Source organism: Orcinus orca, chromosome 16 (genome assembly GCF_937001465.1).
Source record: "Orcinus orca chromosome 16, mOrcOrc1.1, whole genome shotgun sequence".
In the NCBI taxonomy this organism is placed as follows: domain Eukaryota; kingdom Metazoa; phylum Chordata; class Mammalia; order Artiodactyla; family Delphinidae; genus Orcinus; species Orcinus orca.
The window spans coordinates 11103362-11121377 of NC_064574.1; the positions used below are offsets into that span (position 1 = coordinate 11103362).

At 50.6% G+C, this 18016-nt stretch overlaps 1 protein-coding gene across 4 annotated transcripts in view; it reads left to right on the forward strand.

The window, feature by feature from the left end:
- NFATC2 (nuclear factor of activated T cells 2) overlaps positions 1 to 18016 on the forward strand; it is a 158269-nt gene that overhangs the window by 110950 nt on the left and 29303 nt on the right. For all 4 annotated transcript variants that reach the window (XM_033411144.2, XM_012537826.3, XM_004282906.4 and 1 more), the window contains exon 9: positions 1695 to 2384. In XM_033411144.2, coding sequence (XP_033267035.1) covers positions 1695 to 2384 — 690 coding nt within the window. The remainder of the gene's footprint in view (positions 1 to 1694; positions 2385 to 18016) is intronic.

Genomic DNA, 18016 nt, shown 5'->3' on the forward strand with positions numbered 1-18016 from the left:
AAATATCCGAGTGTCAGGCACTGTTTTAGCTTGGAGACACAAGAGTGAACACAACAAAAATCCCTGCCCTCCTGGAGCCGATGTTCTAACAGGGGATGCAGATGAAAGATAATACTGATGGAAGGGGATTCAGATCATAAGTAATACTGATATTACTGATATGTTTGGTTGTGGTTAGGGCTGCAGAAAGAGGCTACAAACTTCCCAAGGCTGAGACAGGCCTGCCAGCAGCCTTTCCAGGAAGTCTACAATCTGAGAATGTCAGCCAGGGTGTAATTTCCAACCTGTGACAGTTTCACATGGAGCCTCTGGGCTGCCGGCAGCACAAAAGTGAGGGCCTGGCTTGGGTGGGATGCGTGCGTCCACAGGTTTGTGTGGCACGATGAGTGTTCCATTGTCCCATGACTGGTGTACCATGCCATGGCAAAGGCCTAATGGGACCCAGAACTGGGGGAGAATCTCTGGGAGGGCTCTAGACCGCACTTCAACGATCCTTTGTAACGTAGAGGTTTTCAATTATGTGTCACGTGCTGTCGCCCCTCCTGCGTGGCGATGAGGCCTCTCTGGGTCTGGGCATCAGCACTCACCTGCCTGAACTTGGCTCGAGTGAGAACTCGAGGCCCAGGTACCTGGAGACGGTCTTTGAGTGGCTTCCTGAGAAGTTGGAGTCAAAGCTGCGTTTTTGCTGTAGATGCTGAAACTCCTTTGCCCCCTCCAGGCCCCAGCATTTGGGAGCTCCCCCCACAATTTTATTATGGTCCTGTCACCAATTCATTTACTCCAGTGGAAAGAAAACTGATTCCTCAGTTCCTGGGCCTGGTGACGCTTCGGTAAAGGATGTCGGAGAAGTCGAATTCTGGTGACTGTCCTGGGTGGGGAGAGAGGAACGGTGACCTCACCAACACTCACAGCAGTAATAGTGATAGTAGCAACAACAGCAAGCATTGAGCACTTACTGTATGCAGTCACTGTGCATACATATCTCATTTAATCTTGCCCACAACCCCATGGGTAGGTATGATTGTTCCTGCCAGCTAACAGATGGGGAAACTGAGGCCCAAGCCAGCAGGCCTCATTCCCCCAAAGTACTACAAAACTAAGGAGGCCGACAGTCACCGTTTGGTCATTCCTTTGTCCAGAAAATATCTGAGTGCCGATTAAGTGCCGATTAAGTGCCAGGTACGGTTTTAGGTGCTGGGGATCCAGCACTGAAAAAAAAATCCTCCCTTTGAGGAGCTGACATTCTAGTGGGGGGTTTCGGATAATAAGTGAGCACGTAAAGTGCACAGATACTTCAGCTCGTGGTGAGTATGATGAAGGACAGCAAGCAGGGGAGGGGGCTGGAGCTGCCAGAGCAGGAGGAGGCGGCGGAGGCATAATTTTACATCAAGCATTCTTCCCCGAGCTCTCCCCCTGGGCAAAAAGGCTGCACAAGGGCTGACACAGACCCACCAGCCACTTTTCCACTGTCAGAAAGACCTATAGTTCAAGATCATCACCCAGGGTAAAATTTCTAACCTAAGACAATTGCACAGGGAGCCTCTTGCCCAAGGCTAATAAGTGACAGAGCCTAGATCTTTGATCCCACCCTTGTGGACTCCTAAGGCCGTGTTCCTAACCGCTGTCTTCTAATCCTCTGTGCACCCCTGTGGCACTAAGAATGGTGCACCCCGTGTGCTTTTCTCTTCTCTCAGTCCCAGCCATCAAGACGGAGCCCACTGATGAATACGACCCCACCTTGATCTGCAGCCCTGCCCACGGGGGCCTGGGGAGCCAGCCTTACTACCCACAGCACCCAATGGTGGCCGAGTCCCCCTCCTGCCTCGTGGCCACCATGGCTCCCTGCCAGCAATTCCGCTCAGGGCTCTCATCCCCCGACACCCGCTACCAGCAGCAGAACCCAGCGGCCGTCCTCTACCAGCGGAGCAAGAGCCTGAGCCCCAGCCTGCTGGGCTACCAGCAGCCGGCCCTCATGGCCGCCCCCCTGTCCCTCGCGGATGCCCACCGCTCCGTGCTAGTGCACGCTGGCTCCCAGGGCCAGAGCTCGGCCCTGCTCCACTCCAGTCCAGCCAACCAGCAGGCCTCACCGGTGATCCACTACTCGCCCACCAACCAGCAGCTGCGCTGCGGAAGCCACCAGGAGTTCCAGCACATCGTGTACTGCGAGAACTTCGCGCCCGGCACCACCAGGCCCGGCCCACCCCCTGTCAGTCAAGGTCAGAGGCTGAGCCCGGGCTCCTACCCGACGGTCATTCAGCAGCAGAATGCCACAAGCCAAAGAGCCGCCAAAAACGGACCTCCGGTCAGTGACCAAAAGGAAGTATTACCCGCGGGCGTGACCATTAAACAGGAGCAGAACTTGGACCAGACCTACCTGGATGACGGTAAGATGCTTGTTTTTCTCACGGCCCGTGAGTTCGGTGCCCCGAAGCATCTCCCCAGCAAGTTTACTGCACGGCCTGGGTATCTTCCTTCACCTGTTTGGGCCTCAGTGTCCCCCTCCTTAATCTGAGGGAGTTGAATAAGATAACCTTTAAGGCCTCACCCAACTCTGTGTGAGAATCACCTCCAAGCAGGAGTTCTGGGCTGGGTGGTAGGAGTTTTCGTTGCTCCCCTACAACCACTGCAACAGAAAGAGCAAAGGAGGGCACTTCCGGCCCTAGGAGTGTCCGCCGGGTCACGAACTGGGTCAGTTTAACTGCTTCCACTCTTTCCACTTGCCACATTTAGACCAAGGATAGGGAAACAGAAAGGAAGGAAAGCTAACCTTTTATTCCCGGAAAGAAAAAAAAAAAATCCCACTTTATAGCCCTCTTTTGTGTGTTTGGGGGAGGGGGAGGGGGCCGGGGGAAGGAGAAATCTCGTTGAAAAGTGGCTCTCTCGGAAGGGAGCATGAATGGAGGCTTGCGGGCAGGCTGCGGGCATATCTCTGCCCTGTGCCAGTGGAACAGAGCCGCGCATTGATGGGAGGGAAGCAGCGGGCTTCCGTTGTGGTGAGCCCAGCTGATGGGGTGGCTGGACCAATGAAAACAGGCAGAGGCAGCTTCGTGTGTCTGTAGGCGCCTGAGTCTGTTGGCGGGGGCCCAGCTGGACGGTAGTCTTGTTGGAGTGGCCATGTGTGTGATATTGGTCTGTGATCGCAGGGAGGAAGGGCCAGTTGTGTTGGCAGGACTCACTTGGGGTCAGCCAGGTGCGGGTGAAGGACAGAGAGGGTGGGGCAGGCAGAGCAGCCTTCCCCTGGGGGCGCCAGAAGAAGGAAGACAGGTGGTTTGAATTTCTGAATGGGAGAAGGAAAGCCTATACCGCTGGCGGCCATCCACAGCTCCGGCCTCCCACTCTACCGGCAGTAGCATCTGATATACCCTGAAACCTCAATTATTTAGGAAAATGTCCTCTCAGGAACCCAGCCAAGAAGTAGGAAGTAAGGCAGAAAGCTTCAGAATAGCCACAGTAGTTATCACAAAGACCAGGTGCTGGTTATCAGACACTCCAGCGGCAGGAATCCTTTGGTGCTCACTCGGAGACCATTGACTTTTCCTTTATGCAAAGTTTTAACGATCCGGGTTATCTGGGGGTTCAGTGACTTCTTGTAGTTTCCATGTCCTCTCTCTAGTAAAGCAGTCTTTCAAAAACTTTCCCCAAATGCATCCAGCAAAGATGCTTAGAGCCACTTAGTATAGGGTCAGACTGCCCCGCGTGCCTTACAGGGCTGACCTCAAGGTATTGCTGAGTTAATAATTGATCTGTCCTGAATAATCAAACACAGGTTGAGTTCGGGGTGCTGTGCTCCATTTTAAAAGAGAGACCAAGGTGTCATCCACTTTTGAACAATTTACACCCAAAATGGTGAAGATAAAGTTTTGGTGCTTACCTGAAAGGGGGTTATCATGTAGAAAATTCAACTAATGCAGAATGCCTTACCCGAGTGAGAGGGTAAATGGAATGGGGCTGTAACTGGAACCTCTCTCCACGTGTGCGCTCGGGCTGGATCAGGGTAGAGGTGCTTCATAAATAAATGATGGCAGAGCAAGGACTGGCACTCTCCCCCGTGGACTCTGTCCGGCGCTGGTTTAGTCTCTAGAGTGAGAAATGTGCCAGTCCCTCCCACTTACCCTGTCCATCATCCCACATCGTAGACCAGTGGTAAGCATCTCGGGTGGAGAATGGGAGTCCATCCCTGGTTCTCCGTGGTGCATCGGATTCCAAGTGGGCCTCACATGGTCATGAGTAACCTTTAAGTATCTGTTGTAGCCCCAGACAGAAGTTTGTGTTCCGGAGAAAGCAGCGGAGAATGGAGACCCTTTGGGGCCTCCTAAGTGTCTTTCTGAACACAGGCAGGTTCAAGGTCGTGGTGAGGGTGATCTCCCAGAGGGTCAGTAACACGAGTCAGCTCTAAGGCTGTCTCTGAGAACCGAGATAGTGAAATTGCTTCTACTGGTGGAGGCTTTTCTTAAGTACGTTCTCCATAAGCCCAGTTCCCTGGGATTTTAGGAGGTATTCTCTGAAATGCGGGTTCTGTGGCTGAGAAAGCAAAAAATACTTGATAAAACCAAGTTTTTAAAAACCTTGTTTACTATAGGACTTCTCAGAGCCTTTACTGAGCTAGTGGACATTATCCATCTCTGAAACGAGGGGGAGGTAGCACTTGCCAGAATTACTTGATCACCCTCACAACTCCAGGGGGTGCTGTTCACATTGTATTTGATTGTACCCTCTGTGAACGGGGGCCCTTGGAGTTATACAGCGTGGCAGGCCCGGGACCCGTCTCCCCTGATGTGCGGGAGAAATGACATGAAGGAATCTCAGAATTCAGAACAAGCACCGCCCCGTCCCATGTGCTGTATGCAGTCTTCTCAATTTGGGGGCTTCACGTTCCTGGGCCCAGAGCATGACAGGGCAGGGGAATAATCTCCACCCATGTGGTCCCCAAAAGGCAGCAATGTGGCTGCTGGTTAGATGTTCCGTGCTTGACTGGAATTGTCCCCAAGGCTCTGCCCAGCCCAGGTCCCTCTGCTGGGGAGGTGCTCATGTGGCCTGATGGCCAGCGGTGAGCCCCGAACTGCACCACCGCTGTAGCCGCCAGGAAGAGGGGTGCAGCATTGTCTCCTAGCTGCTGGGGTTTCAGATCCCTCTCACAGACGCCGTCTGGCCTGTGCACTCATGAAACATTCTCAGACTCCACTGCTGGCTTTGTGAATGTGGGACGCAGACTCCTCAGCTCTCTGGCATTTCTGACAGGTAAACTGGAAATCCCTGGGCCATTTCTCTAGTCTGCTTGGGAGGCATCCTAGGTCGTTTTCCATCCCTTTTGTCAATTCCCCAAAGGAGGTCTCCCCACAAAATACAGCTCTGGCTGCCCAAGCTCCAGTGGGACGTGCTTCCCAGTTGGGGGCTATTTCTCACCAGCCATTCATTTGCCTTTTGGGATTTTTGGCAAACTGGACTTTGCTTGGAAGCTTTGTGAGACCTGGGCTTAAGTGCTTTGAGGGTCAAAGGGAGGTTCTGCAGCTGCAAAGAGAAGAGTCACCAGAGGATATGGGTCCGAATGCAAACACGTCGTCCTAGAAGTGGACCACGCTGCTCACCTGTGATCCCGGGAAGCCCCAGTGTTTGGTTATCTTTCCCCGACCCTTTGCTAATGATCAGATCGATCCATGGTCTGGTCTGGGCATCCTACCTGGCTCCACCTCTCTTCCTCCCCAGCTGCATTCCTGCACACAGACGCTGCCGTCTGTCTTGGCCCCCTTTTTTCCTGGAACTCCAAAATGCAGCTTCTGCTTTCTCCACTCCAAAGACTTGAGACGTTTTCCAAAAGTCTCTTTTTTTCGCGGTACGCGGGCCTCTCACTGTTGTGGCCTCTCCCGTTGCGGAGCACAGGCTCCAGACGCGCAGGCTCAGCGGCCATGGCTCACGGGCCCAGCCGCTCCGCGGCATGTGGGATCTTCCCGGACCAGGGCACGAACCCGTGTCCCCTGCATTGGCAGGCAGACTCTCTTCCCTGTGCCACCAGGGAAGCCCCAAAAGTCTCTTTTTGAGCTAACAAAATAAGTGATATTTCAGGGCAAAATATACCCTCACTCCTCTCCTCGTGTTCCTCTGCCCGCCCCAACTCAGGCGCACTCTTGAGAAATGCATGCTTTGCACGCACACTCACTGTTTTTCTCTCTGTCCCCTTGTCTCCTCTGTAACCAGTTTCTTGTTCTCAAGCCCCGGGTCGTACCTGGCAAATACCCTCAGCTCCTAGCAGTAGCCCGATCCTGTGAACTGTGAGCCCTCCTCTCCATCCCTCCTCCACGTGCCTCCCTCCCTCTCACCCAAAGGCATCAACTGGTTGTCTTTTCTGTGCCAGGCGCCCTTCTGGGACTAGGGGGGTACGCTGGTGAGCGAGTCAAAAGTCCTTGCTCTTGTGGGGTGTTTTTTTGGGGAAACGAGGCAGACGTTAGCATGTGAGGTAATAAACCAGCTTATTTCAGGTGGTGATAAAAAGCCACGAGGGAGGGCTTCCCTGGTGGCGCGGTGGTTGAGAGTCCGCCTGCCGATGCAGGGGACGCGGGTTCGTGCCCCGGTCCGGGAAGATCCCACATGCCGCGGAGCGGCTGGGCCCGTGAACCATGGCCGCTGAGCCTGCGCGTCCGGAGCCTGTGCTCCGCAACGGGAGAGGCCCCAACAGTGAGAGGCCCGCGTACCGCAAAAAAAAAAAAAGCCACGAGGGAAAGCACACAAGGTCAGGAGCCGGAGTGTGGCCGGGTGGAGGTGGTGTTGGCCCCCTGAGACCGAGTGCACAGCGAGGCCGGCTCTGAGGGAGTGGGGCTTCGGGCAGCATCGGAGGGAAGGGTGTTTGGGGAGCAGCGGGCGGCAGAGGCTGTGAGGTCAGAGGCTGGGCCAGTGTCGGTGGGCCTCTGGCAGCAGGGCAGCGCGATTCGATTTGCCTTCTGAAGGGGTCGCTGGCTGCATTTGGAAAATGGACACTAGGGAGGCAGAGGTGGAGAACAAAGGGTTCACCTCGCCTTAGACACACCCAGGCGCTAGACTGTGAGTCCCGCGGCGGCGGGAATGTTGGGGGCGGGGCAGGGGAGGCACAATTTAAAAGGTTGCCTTGTGCCTCCGTCCGCTAGTGTGGTTATTGGAAACCTAACTGGAAGAGCCAAAATGTGACGAGTTCACAAGGAATTCTGATCCCCTCCCCTGCCTAGAACTGAAGGGCGGCTCCACTTTCTACTGCCCAGGGCGCCTGCGTGGAGCAGGTACCAGCGTTCGTGCAGTGCCGGGATGGGGCAGGGTGGGGGGCAGGCAGGCCAGAGAGGCACTGGGGAACTGGGACCCGGAGGGCACTCCTGCCGGGTGCCTCAGGTGACGCGTTCTCGGAAGAGCTGGGGGTTCTCAGGTCATCAGGCCATCTCACCATGGGCTCTGGGGTAGTGAGCCTACGCCGGCAGCCTCGAGACTCAGCCACGGACAAGCACACCCAGGGACAGGGATGAGGCCTGGGACTCAAAGGAGATCCTCCATCCCTTTCTGGAAATGTCTTAGGGAGAAGGATGAGGTCTCAGTGATTGGCCAGAGCCTCTGCCAGTGGCTTGTAAGGATGGCAGCCGGGGTTTGTGTGTGTGTGTGTGTGTGTGTGTGTGTACACGTAGGAAGAGCACAAACCAGTTTGTTTTTCAATCTGCTTTCCCATTCTTCATACTTGAAAATCATTTATTGAAATACACTGAATAAGTTTGAATGTTTCTATATACTTAAATATTGACATATAGGCACACTTAGAAATCAATAGTGTATTCTGCATTTCACCAGGTGGACCACCCAGGTAATCACCACCCAGACCATGCATGACATGGAATCTTGTTAGCACCCCAGGAGCACCCCGACATGTAATCTTCTGCCTTCTCCACAAAGGTGGCCATGACCCTGCTTTCTAAACCCCAGAGGTTCAGTTTGCCTTCTTGTAGAAACAAGTCGCAGAGCTGTGCCCTTTTGTGTCTGGCTTCCCTCTGTCAGCCACTAGCTTGTGAGATCCAGCAACATTGTTGGCTGTAGTTGAAGTTCATTCGTTTTGTTGTCATGGATTATTCCACTGGGGAAACATTCTACCATCTCTGTGTCCATGTTCCTGTTGATGGACACTGGGGTTGTTTCCAATTTTATGAAGAAGCCTTCCATGAACACTCTTTTTTTTTTTTTTTTTTTTTTTTTGCGGTACGTGGGCCTCTCACTGTTGTGGCCTCTCCCGTTGTGGAGCACAGGCTCCAGACGCGCAGGCTCAGCGGCCATGGCTCACGGGCCCAGCCGCTCCGCGGCATGTGGGATCTTCCCGGACCGGGGCACGAACCCGTGTCCCCTGCATCGGCAGGCGGACTCAGCCACTGCGCCACCAGGGAAGCCCCATGAACACTCTTGAACTCTTCTTTTGCTGCCCACACAGGTCAGGAGTGGAGCCCTTGCCAGATGGTTTTCCAAAGTGGTTGTACCCGTTTATATACCCACAGCAGGGCAGGGGGGTCCTACAAAGCGGTTTTAAGTTTAGTTCACTTTGTATCTTCTCACCTTGGGACCTGCCCTCAGTTCTAATGAAGGTGCCTAGTTATGGGGGTTCCAGGCTCCAGACCCAGGGGGCTGCAAGCTGTTTGGTTATCAGCTGCTCTGACCCCTGCTTGGACCAGTTACTTAAACTCTCTGGGCCTCTGTTTTCTTACCCATGAAAACTACACCTCCTGTTCAGATACTCAAACTGCCAAGCATGCATTAAGATCTGCACTTGGAAATAAGGCTCCTAAAAGACGTTCAACGATTAATATTCGCTCCATTAATAGTAATGGTGATGATTGTAATAACCTTGCTTCCCTTGAAGTTTCTTGTGGTGCCTTTTCCAGCCTTGCCTTTATTTTGGCCACTTGAATACTTTGACCTTTTTTGTTAGATGAGAATACTGCACATGGAAAAAAGGTAGGGAAAAGCCCCAGAGAACGCACTGATCTGTGGCTCACAGAGGCTGCCTTTCAGGCTACAGAGAAGTGGAGTGTACATGTGCTGTTCACCTCGGGGCCCAGACATGGCCCAATTTCAATTCCCTGCTGCCTGCTCTCCTCCGCCCCAGGAGTGAACACGGCAGGTTGGAATGAACCCCAAACTCGCCCATGGAGGTTAGGCGGCCGGCAAGAGCTTGCCCTTGACCCTCGGAAGCCACTCGGGTGCACCGGGAGGAGCTGGCCACACCTTGTGCATTCCTCCATGGGGTGGTCTCCTGGGGCTGCCAGGCGGTGGAGCCAAAGGTGCTGCCCCGCCGCATAAAATGTGTGCAGGGTAGTGGCCTGCCCGTGGGCATTCTCTTTCCTCGGTTGGGCCTAGTTTGAATCTTCCCCTTGCCTTGTTCCCGGTTCTCAGGACTTACTTGCCATGTCTCTGTAAGACATGTTGAATGGAGCTTTGAATATCAGCGTTCGTACTTCCCTGTGACCTTGGGCAAGTGACTAGCCTTGCTGTGCCTCGGTTTGCCCATCCACAGAATGGACACGATCCCAGATCTTCCCTCACGAGGCTGTGGTGAGAATGTATCGAGTTAATGCGCATCGTACTTTTAGAACAGGGCGTGGCCCAAAGTACTTCCCGATAAACGTTAGCTGCTGTTTTTCTTCGTGAATTTAATTGACTTCTTGTAGGACATGGTTCAAATTTTTTACGATATATCTGCATAGGAGAGTAGAAAATGGGCTATTCTGGTCTTTGGCGATGAGGACCACTTGCCTGTGTGCCCCATCTCTTCCATGTGAGCCAAAGTAGGGGACAAAGCCCCCAGGGCACTGGCTCAAGGTTTCCTTCCCAAGCTTCTTTCAGGGACCTCGGGACATTTACCTGCACAAGGGGACGATGCCCCGGGCCCAGGGACAGCTGGGAAGTCCAGTTAGCGTGTCCCCTGCTATGCATCCTCGGTGGAGCATAGCAGGGCCCAACCGCAGGCCCAGGTTTCGCTAGTTGTGCCATTGGCAGAGGGTCCCAGGGTGTCCTTTTAAACAGCTCTTTACCCAGAGGCTGGATGTGCCGGAGTGTGAGAACAGGCCAGGGAAGAATGGACAGAGGGCCACACCCTCCAATGTGCAGGAAGTGGGAGAGGAATCGAGGGGGGAAGAGCCATCTGTGACTGGCATGGCTTTGTTCAGCAGGTCAGGGATCTGTAATTGGGGCCGGTCCATGCCTCCGGCAAAGCCTGTGACAAAGCAGCTCCTGTCTGGAGAGGCGTGCAAAGCCCACGGACGGCCTGGCTGCTGCTGACAGCGGCCATGTGCCTGGCCACCGTGTTGGCCCAGGAGGGCTCGGCTTCTGGCGGCCACCCTGGCAGCGGTGGTGCTGATGGAGGGTGACACGCAGGGATTCTCTGTTCTGATGAGAACCAAGCAAAATGGTTGCCTGGCTTCCGGCACCGTGGAGAGCCCGAGTCAGGTGTTGTAGTGCAGGGCTGTGCGGGGCACCAGAAACTGCCAGAAACCACCAGCGCCAAGTTTAATTCACACGGCCACCTTTAGCTGGGCACCAGTAGAGTCCAGGCTTCCTTTGAGGGCTTTGGTCAGCATTCTTTTTAAAGACCACATAAAAGTATCTGTATTTTACAGAGGCACTATGTTTACAAGCTTGAAAAAACAAAACAATATAAAAAGAGATCCAGCAAAGTCTCACTCCCATTTTTGCTCTGCTCCCTGAGACTAGTTTTCTTGAGCCTTCTGGAGTAGTATTTCTTAGTCTTTTGATCACTATTGCCACCTTTTCCACTCAGGCTCCTTTTTAGATAACTTTTTCCTAATCGCCACCCCCATGAACTGTCAATCCCATAGATGCACTATATACCTGTTTAGGTACCGGGGCCCTTTGCAGGGTCACGAACCATTGTAATAGAACCAACTTTCACCCCTTTGGGGTGGTATCCTTCCCATTGGGAATGCACGTTAGAGTATCTATGTAATCGTGAGCACATGCAAACATATCTTCTCATTTTCCCCTTTTAGTCTATAAGAGGTAGTAAAATATACACACAGGTCCCCTGTGGGGGGGGGAATTGGGTATCTCTGGCCAACACAAGCAGCACTTGTACATCTGTCACTCAGTGAATGGGCGGGTATGTCAGGGGACCGTTCTCTGGAATGGGATGTCTGGTCCGAGGGTCCGGCCTCGATTCAGGGCCTGCTGGGTGTAGAGTTTCTGGAGTTGTCCTGCCTGGCTTTCAGTCTGGCCTCACCACTTCACTCTTTTGTGACCTCAGGTAAGCCACTTATGATAATGGCCCCCAGTTCTCAGGGTTATTGCATGCATGGAAATGGGAGCATCCTTTCTAAGGAAAGTGCTTTGACCAGTACCCGGTGTGCATGATGGGTGCTCCAGTAGTTGTTCATATACTCTTCTGCCACCACCACGACCGCCAATATCATCGTCATCATCACTTCTGGGCCATTGCTATAGTCTGAATGTTTGTGTCTCCCACAGCTTATATGTTGAAACCTATCCCCCAATGTGATGGTATTAGGAAGTGGGGCCTTTGGGAGATGCTTAGGTCCTGAGGATGGAGCCCCCTGAATGGGATTAGTGTCCTTTTAAGAGAGACCCCACCAAGCTCCCTAGTTCCCTTCCACCGTGTGAGGTTATGCTGAGAAAGCAGCCATCTATGAAGAAGCGGGCCATATCTGCCGGCATTTTAATCTTGGACTTCTCAGCCTCTGAAACTGTGAGAAACAAATGTTTGCTGTTTATAAGCCATCAAGTGGCTTTTTTGTTATAGCCTCCTAACTAGATTAAGACAGCCGGCAGGTAGTAGGGGCAGAGCTGGGCTTTGAAGAAGAGCCCTGAGGCTGACTCTTAGCCCTTGTCCTTATTACCCTGCTGGGCTACTTCTTGTTAATTCAGCAAAGAATATTTAGAGTCTCAGTGGAAAATGCCAAAGTCCAGAAAATTCTTGCCTAGAGACAAGCCCACAAAATTTGCAGGAGCTCCTGGTTGAAGATCGCTTCACTGAGCCAGTAGAAGGTCCCTCTCCCAGGAAAATAAACCTCATGTAGGTGTCTGTTCCGGGGGCATCTTTATTTTGCCCCTCTTGATGTTTCCCCACCTTCTAAGAACCTCAGATTTCTAGCTGTGACACTTCATTGTCCTTTCATCCCAAATCATGTGTACTTTGTGTTGCTGGCTTATGTAAATGTAAGGAACCACCTTCCAGCTGACTCCAGGCCCAGAAGTGCTCAGCCATCTTTTTGAAATTCTGCAAAGCAGCTGTTTTCAAAGGAAGGTGTTCTTGCATTTCGAGGTCAGAAGCTACCAAACCACAAGATAGTCCGTTCTCAGACTTGCTGTCCACTCAGCCCGTATTCCAGAGTAGCCTCTGACCCACAAAGAGCAGACAGGACCCAAGAAAGAGGACCAAGGAGACATTATTTGGTGTCGTCCGATGGCCCCAGAGTCAGCCACCAAACCCCAACTTTTAAGGATTCGGAGTCATTTGGACTGTGTGTATTTTCCACTTCCAAAATGAGGTTATTGTCTGGGGGAAACAAGTAAATGTCCTGGTGAAGGAATAAGGTGATCAGTTAAGATGTATGGGGAGGTCAGCATCCTTTTTTTCCAAGGCCCTTCTAGACTTTCATTCTTACTAGCACTTACTGCAGAAGTGCTGGGACTTACTTCCCCACTTAGTGGATGTGCCGGACACGCTGGAAACATGGCTTGTTTCAGGATGATGCAGCAACTGGGTGATTATTGTGAACGCCATTCCATGCAGGACTGTACTTGTGATGGCCTTCACTCGTCCCAGGCCATCACCTAACATAATCCAGAATGTGTGTATTAAAAAATGCGTATTGAAAAATGCATAACTCCCCAATATCAGCTCGAGCTGTAATTTGTTTCTCTCTAGAGAAGTTAGAACTTGAAAAGCAGTTTAGTTATTTGAGGCTATGAATTAGATGGGGGGGCAGTTAATCAAAATCTTATTTTAATACTGAATTTCTTCCTGTACTCCCTACCTTCTCCTCCATCAATCAGCCCTAACCCATTTCAGATAAATAGTAAAGTTTATTTTCCGGAAAAAAGAAAAAAAAAACGTTTAATGAAATAGCCCTAGTTTTATTCCTTTCTGTAGAGTTGAGATTTGGGTGCATTTGGTCTTTTGTTGCCCCCGAGTATAGTTCTGGATTCTTTTTTTGCCCTGGACCTATTCAACTTTATTTTAGCACCATTTTCTTTTACTTTTCATCCGGGAAGGGCTTTGTTCTTGGGAAGTGATGAAACCATTTCTCTGGCTCTTCTCCACTGCATTCCCGACACCTCTTTAATTTGTTATTGACCCCGGGATCTGGCTAGCTGAGACTGTGACTCTGAAGGCAGGACTGGGGCCTGTTTTGCCCATCTACGATGTCCACAGTCTGTCTCTAGGTGAAGTCAAAGGCAAACCGAGGGTCGAATTTGAAGAGAGAGTCTGTTCAGGTCCTCAGCAACCAATCCTGCCACTTTCAGGTGTCAGGATGACATTGGCCTCATCCCTTTCAACTGCCATGAAATCAGATCTCCGGCCAGGCAAGTGAAGCAGAGTGCACCGTGGTCGTTTTACAATGAGGGCTGAGTATCCCAACTCGATTTTGCGGCGGGCTTGTCTGCTGCAAGCGGTTTGGACTTAAGTCCCAGGCGTTCTGCAAACCAACAAATGGGTTTCAGCTGAAGCCTGTTAGTTCCACCATCCCGGGAAAGTTGAAAGGCCACTCCCTGGTTGTTAGTTTCCAAAACTCTGGACAGAGTGGCTGTTCTGTTGCATAAGCCGACTGCGTGGGGAACGCCTTTGAAATGTTCCGCAGCCGGTTCTTATAGATTTCTGGAAGTCGATGCTGTCTTTTGAATTCTCAGCTTTATTGGAAGCCTAAAAAAGAATTGACCCAAAATTGATGAATGCACCCTTTCCACTTCTTACAGATGGATTGAGTTGTGGTCTGCTTCAGGACTTGGCATGCGGGCGGCCAACTAGTGTTCCATGGGCTGCATTGAGCCTGCAGATATTTTGTTTGGCCCACACAGTATTTAAAAAAATATTTGGATTAGATGCCAACGTTTAAAAACCAGGAGATTGCACATAAAAATACAGATTTCCGGCTTTCCTTGGAAAATCCAAGCATCTGGCCACCCTGGGCCCCATATTCTGCACGGCGGCTACCTGGAGTCACAGTCAAGGCTGGTCCTGAGTAGAGACCACCTCCTTTATTCAGACAGAGCATGTACTTGTCCATGGTGCTCCCCCTCCCCCTCTGTCTCCTGAAGATGGATGGAGTGTCCGTTGTTATTTACCAGCACGCTGGTACTGTTGTTCCTCTTATACTTGGCCGACCTCACTCAGTCAAGGTTTCCATCCAGACCCGTTCGGCATCTGCATTTGTTAGCGCTCTTCTGGAAGTGGCTCTTCCGTGGCCACCTAACCCAGCACCTGGTGCACAGTGGGGACTCTGGAGGTGTCAGCTCCCTCTTTCTTCCCTCTCCCTCCTTGTGGCCGGGGGTAAGATTTAAAAACACCTTTTTGGATGAAATGCTGTAAATATATATAAACATAGAGTAGCACAGTGTACCCACTTACCCACCACTCAGCTCCAACTGTGGTCAACTCGTGGCCAGTCGGGTTTGTTTTATGCCTCTGTCTTCTACCCCCTCGATTTCACAATAATAGTTTGAAGCAAATCCTACACATCAAAAATCCTAGAGACCAAAACCATATCATTTTGTGTGTGAATATTCAGTATGTATCTCTAAAAGAAAAGGTTTCTGAAAATACTCATAACACACATGAAACTTAATGAAAATTCCTTAAAATCATGAAATATCTGGTGTTTAAACTTCCAGTCTTCTCACACATAACATAAAGGTTTCCTCCTTCTTTGCTTTGTTTTTATTATTTGAGAGTCTGAATCAGGATTCAGACCAGGCCCACACACTGCACGTGGATGCCTTGGGGTCTAAGACTGTTGTCATCCAGAGGTTCCCCCTCTAGATTAAATAATAGAACCCTTTTTTGGTTTTATCATCATCATTATTGTTATTTTGCAATTTATTTGTTGAAAAAACCAGATTGTTCATCCTATAAAATTTCTCACAGTCTGGTTTTTACCAATTATGTCCCCATGGTGAGGTTTAGCATCTTCCTGTAAATTGGCAGTCAATTCTAGTGGTTTCATGGATTCAGGTTTCATTGGGCAAGACTGCTTCATAGGTGGGCGCATCTTTCTGTCAGGCAGCACGTGCTGTCAGGCTGTCCCCTTCTTGGTGATGTTACCAGCTACTGATGGTCAGTGCCGAAACTCCATTAATTCAGTGGTGCATTGATTGCAAAATGGTGATATTCTGTTCTAATCCTGTCTTCCCTTCCTCTGCTGTTAGCTGGAAAACTTCTCTAAAGAGAAACTTTCCTTCATCAACAATGGTAGGATTCATGGAGGAAGAGCAGGATGAATGTTGGATTCTTTCCCTTTATTTACCAGTTTTTAAAATAACGGGTTGTTCATTAACATTGTCCAGTGGTGATCAATTAAGGGTTGTTTTTTTTTTGGTACCGTTATGAACTCATAGATTTAAGCATAACTGATGTTTTAAGATTTTAATGGGCTTTTGTGCTTGCTCCTTTTGTCTTTATCATTTTGAGGGATCTAAATAATATGACTTTCTCTCCTTTTTTCACCTGGCTTAGCAATATGCTCAGATACATATTTTTTAAAATAAATTTATTTATTTATTTTTGGCTGTGTTGGGTCTTCAGTGCTTCGTGTGGGCTTTCTCTAGTTGTTGTGAGCGGGGGCTACTCTTCGTTGCAGTGCGCGGGCTTCTCATTGTTGTGGCCTCTCCTGTTGAGGAGCACGGGCTCTAGGTGCGCAGGCCTCAGCAGTTGTGGCACGTGGGCTCAGCAGTTGCGGCCTGTGGGTTCTAGAGCGCAGGCTCAGCAGTTGTGGCGCACGGGCCTAGCTGCCCCGTGGCACGTGGGATCCTCCCGGGCCAGGACCCGAACCCGTGTCCCCTGCATTGGCAGGCAGACTCCCAACCACTGTGCCACCGGGAAAGCCCCAGTGCTCAGATATTTTGAGACATCAGGAAGGAAAGAACCCTATACGTAGACTAAGGGTTGTGTTCCCTACATGTGTGAAGGGGAAATCATAAAATAGCTCTTGAGTGCCATCTGGCTCAGAGATCCCTCGCAGCATTGACGAGTCTTTAAGCGTGGTTTAAGAACAGAGTTTACAGGGCAGGGGAAAGTTACGTATTGATGAGGATGTAGAGGGCACCCAAAGTAACAGCAGCTTAAACAAGATAGATGATTGATTTCTCATGTAACAGCACAGGCATAAGCAGTCCAGGGCTGGTATACTGGTCCCATGGTGGCAAGACTAGGCTCTTTCTGTCTTATCACCCTGCCATTCTTAGGGTGGTACCCTCATCTGCACTAAGATGGCTCCTGGATGCAGGAGAGGGTGGAGGAAAAGAGGAAGAAAGGCATGCCCCTTCTCTTTAAGGGCATAACCTGGAAATCTCATATATCCCAGCATCTGATACCTCATTGGCCAGAACTTTGTCATGTGACCAGAGTGAGCTGCAGGGGAGTCTGGGAAATGTAGTTTTCATATTTACCCAACCGTGTGCAGAGCTAAAGCCTATTACTGTGGAAGACAGGAAGAATGGGTTCTGGGTCTCTGCACAAGAAGCATGATCATAATGGGAAAATAGCTCCAAAAGGAGGTTGGATATTTTGTATTGTTTAATATTCTTAGGAGTTTCTTCATCTATTCCACAAATATTTATTGAATGCTTCCTATGTACCAAGTGCAATTTTAGGTCCTGGGGACACAGAAATGCATTAAACAGGTCCCTGCTTTCATGAAGCTTACCTCCTAGTTAGGGAACCAAACAAACAGCTAAACAAATATGTAGTTGTCTCTCTGCATCTACAGGGAATTAGCCCCAGGGTCCCCTGCAGATACCAAAATCCATGGGTGCTCAAGTCTTTTATATAAAATTGTGTAGTGTTTGCATATAACCTACATGTATCCTCATGTATACTTTAAATGATCTCCAGATTAACCGTAATACCTGATGCAAGGTAAATGCTATGTAAACAGTTGCCAGGCTTTTGGAACCGTCTGGAATTTTTTTTTCCGAACATTTCAATCCACGGTTGGTTGAATCTGTGGATGTGGTTATAGTCTATGAAGAAAGTCTAAAGCAGAAGAGGGAAGAGCCCTTACGTGTCCAGTTATTGCTGACTCTCCCCATGGAAGGAAGAATTGCCACCAGTTGAGGACCACTAGTCGGAAGGGTTTGTGCCTGATTCGAATGGAAACAACAGCTTTATAATGTTGAGTGTTGACTGTAAAGGCCTGTTTCATAGACTGGAGAACTCTTGGCTCTCTCTGGGTGTGAGAAGCCACTAGGAACTTCTTTCTTGCTGTGTTCAGTGTATTCCCTGCTGAGCGCCTGGGACAGTGGCTTCAGGGTCAGAGATGTTGATGAGTAGTTGTTATCAAAGGAAGCTTGACTTGGAGCCCCACTTTGCCTCCTTACTTGTGGCCTTGGGCGAGGCATGTGTGAAAAGCAATTTATAGACTGGCATGTGCCCCACAGGTACTGGGGAGGGCCTCTCTTAGCGTGGGGTTAGCAGGCTGCTGCCTCAGGAGACTGCCAGGAGGCATCTCGTTTGGGCATTTGCTTTCTTGGTTTGCCTTGAATCTGCTGGTGCCCATTCATTCATTCCTTCTTTGAATGGATATTCGCTGGGTACCTACTGTCTTCTGGGCTTTGTGCCAGGGGCTGGGACACAGCAGTGAGTGCAATGGACCGAGGCCCTCGCCTCATCTGACCAAGTCTCTAGGGGAGATGTTAATCCATGAGTAATGTGAATTTCAGATGGGGTTCAGTGCTCTGATGAAAACAAACAGGTGAAGGTAGGGGAGGGCATAACTTCTGACCGGGCAGTCAGGGCCAGCCTCTTAGAGGAGGCGACCTTGAGCTGAGACCTGAG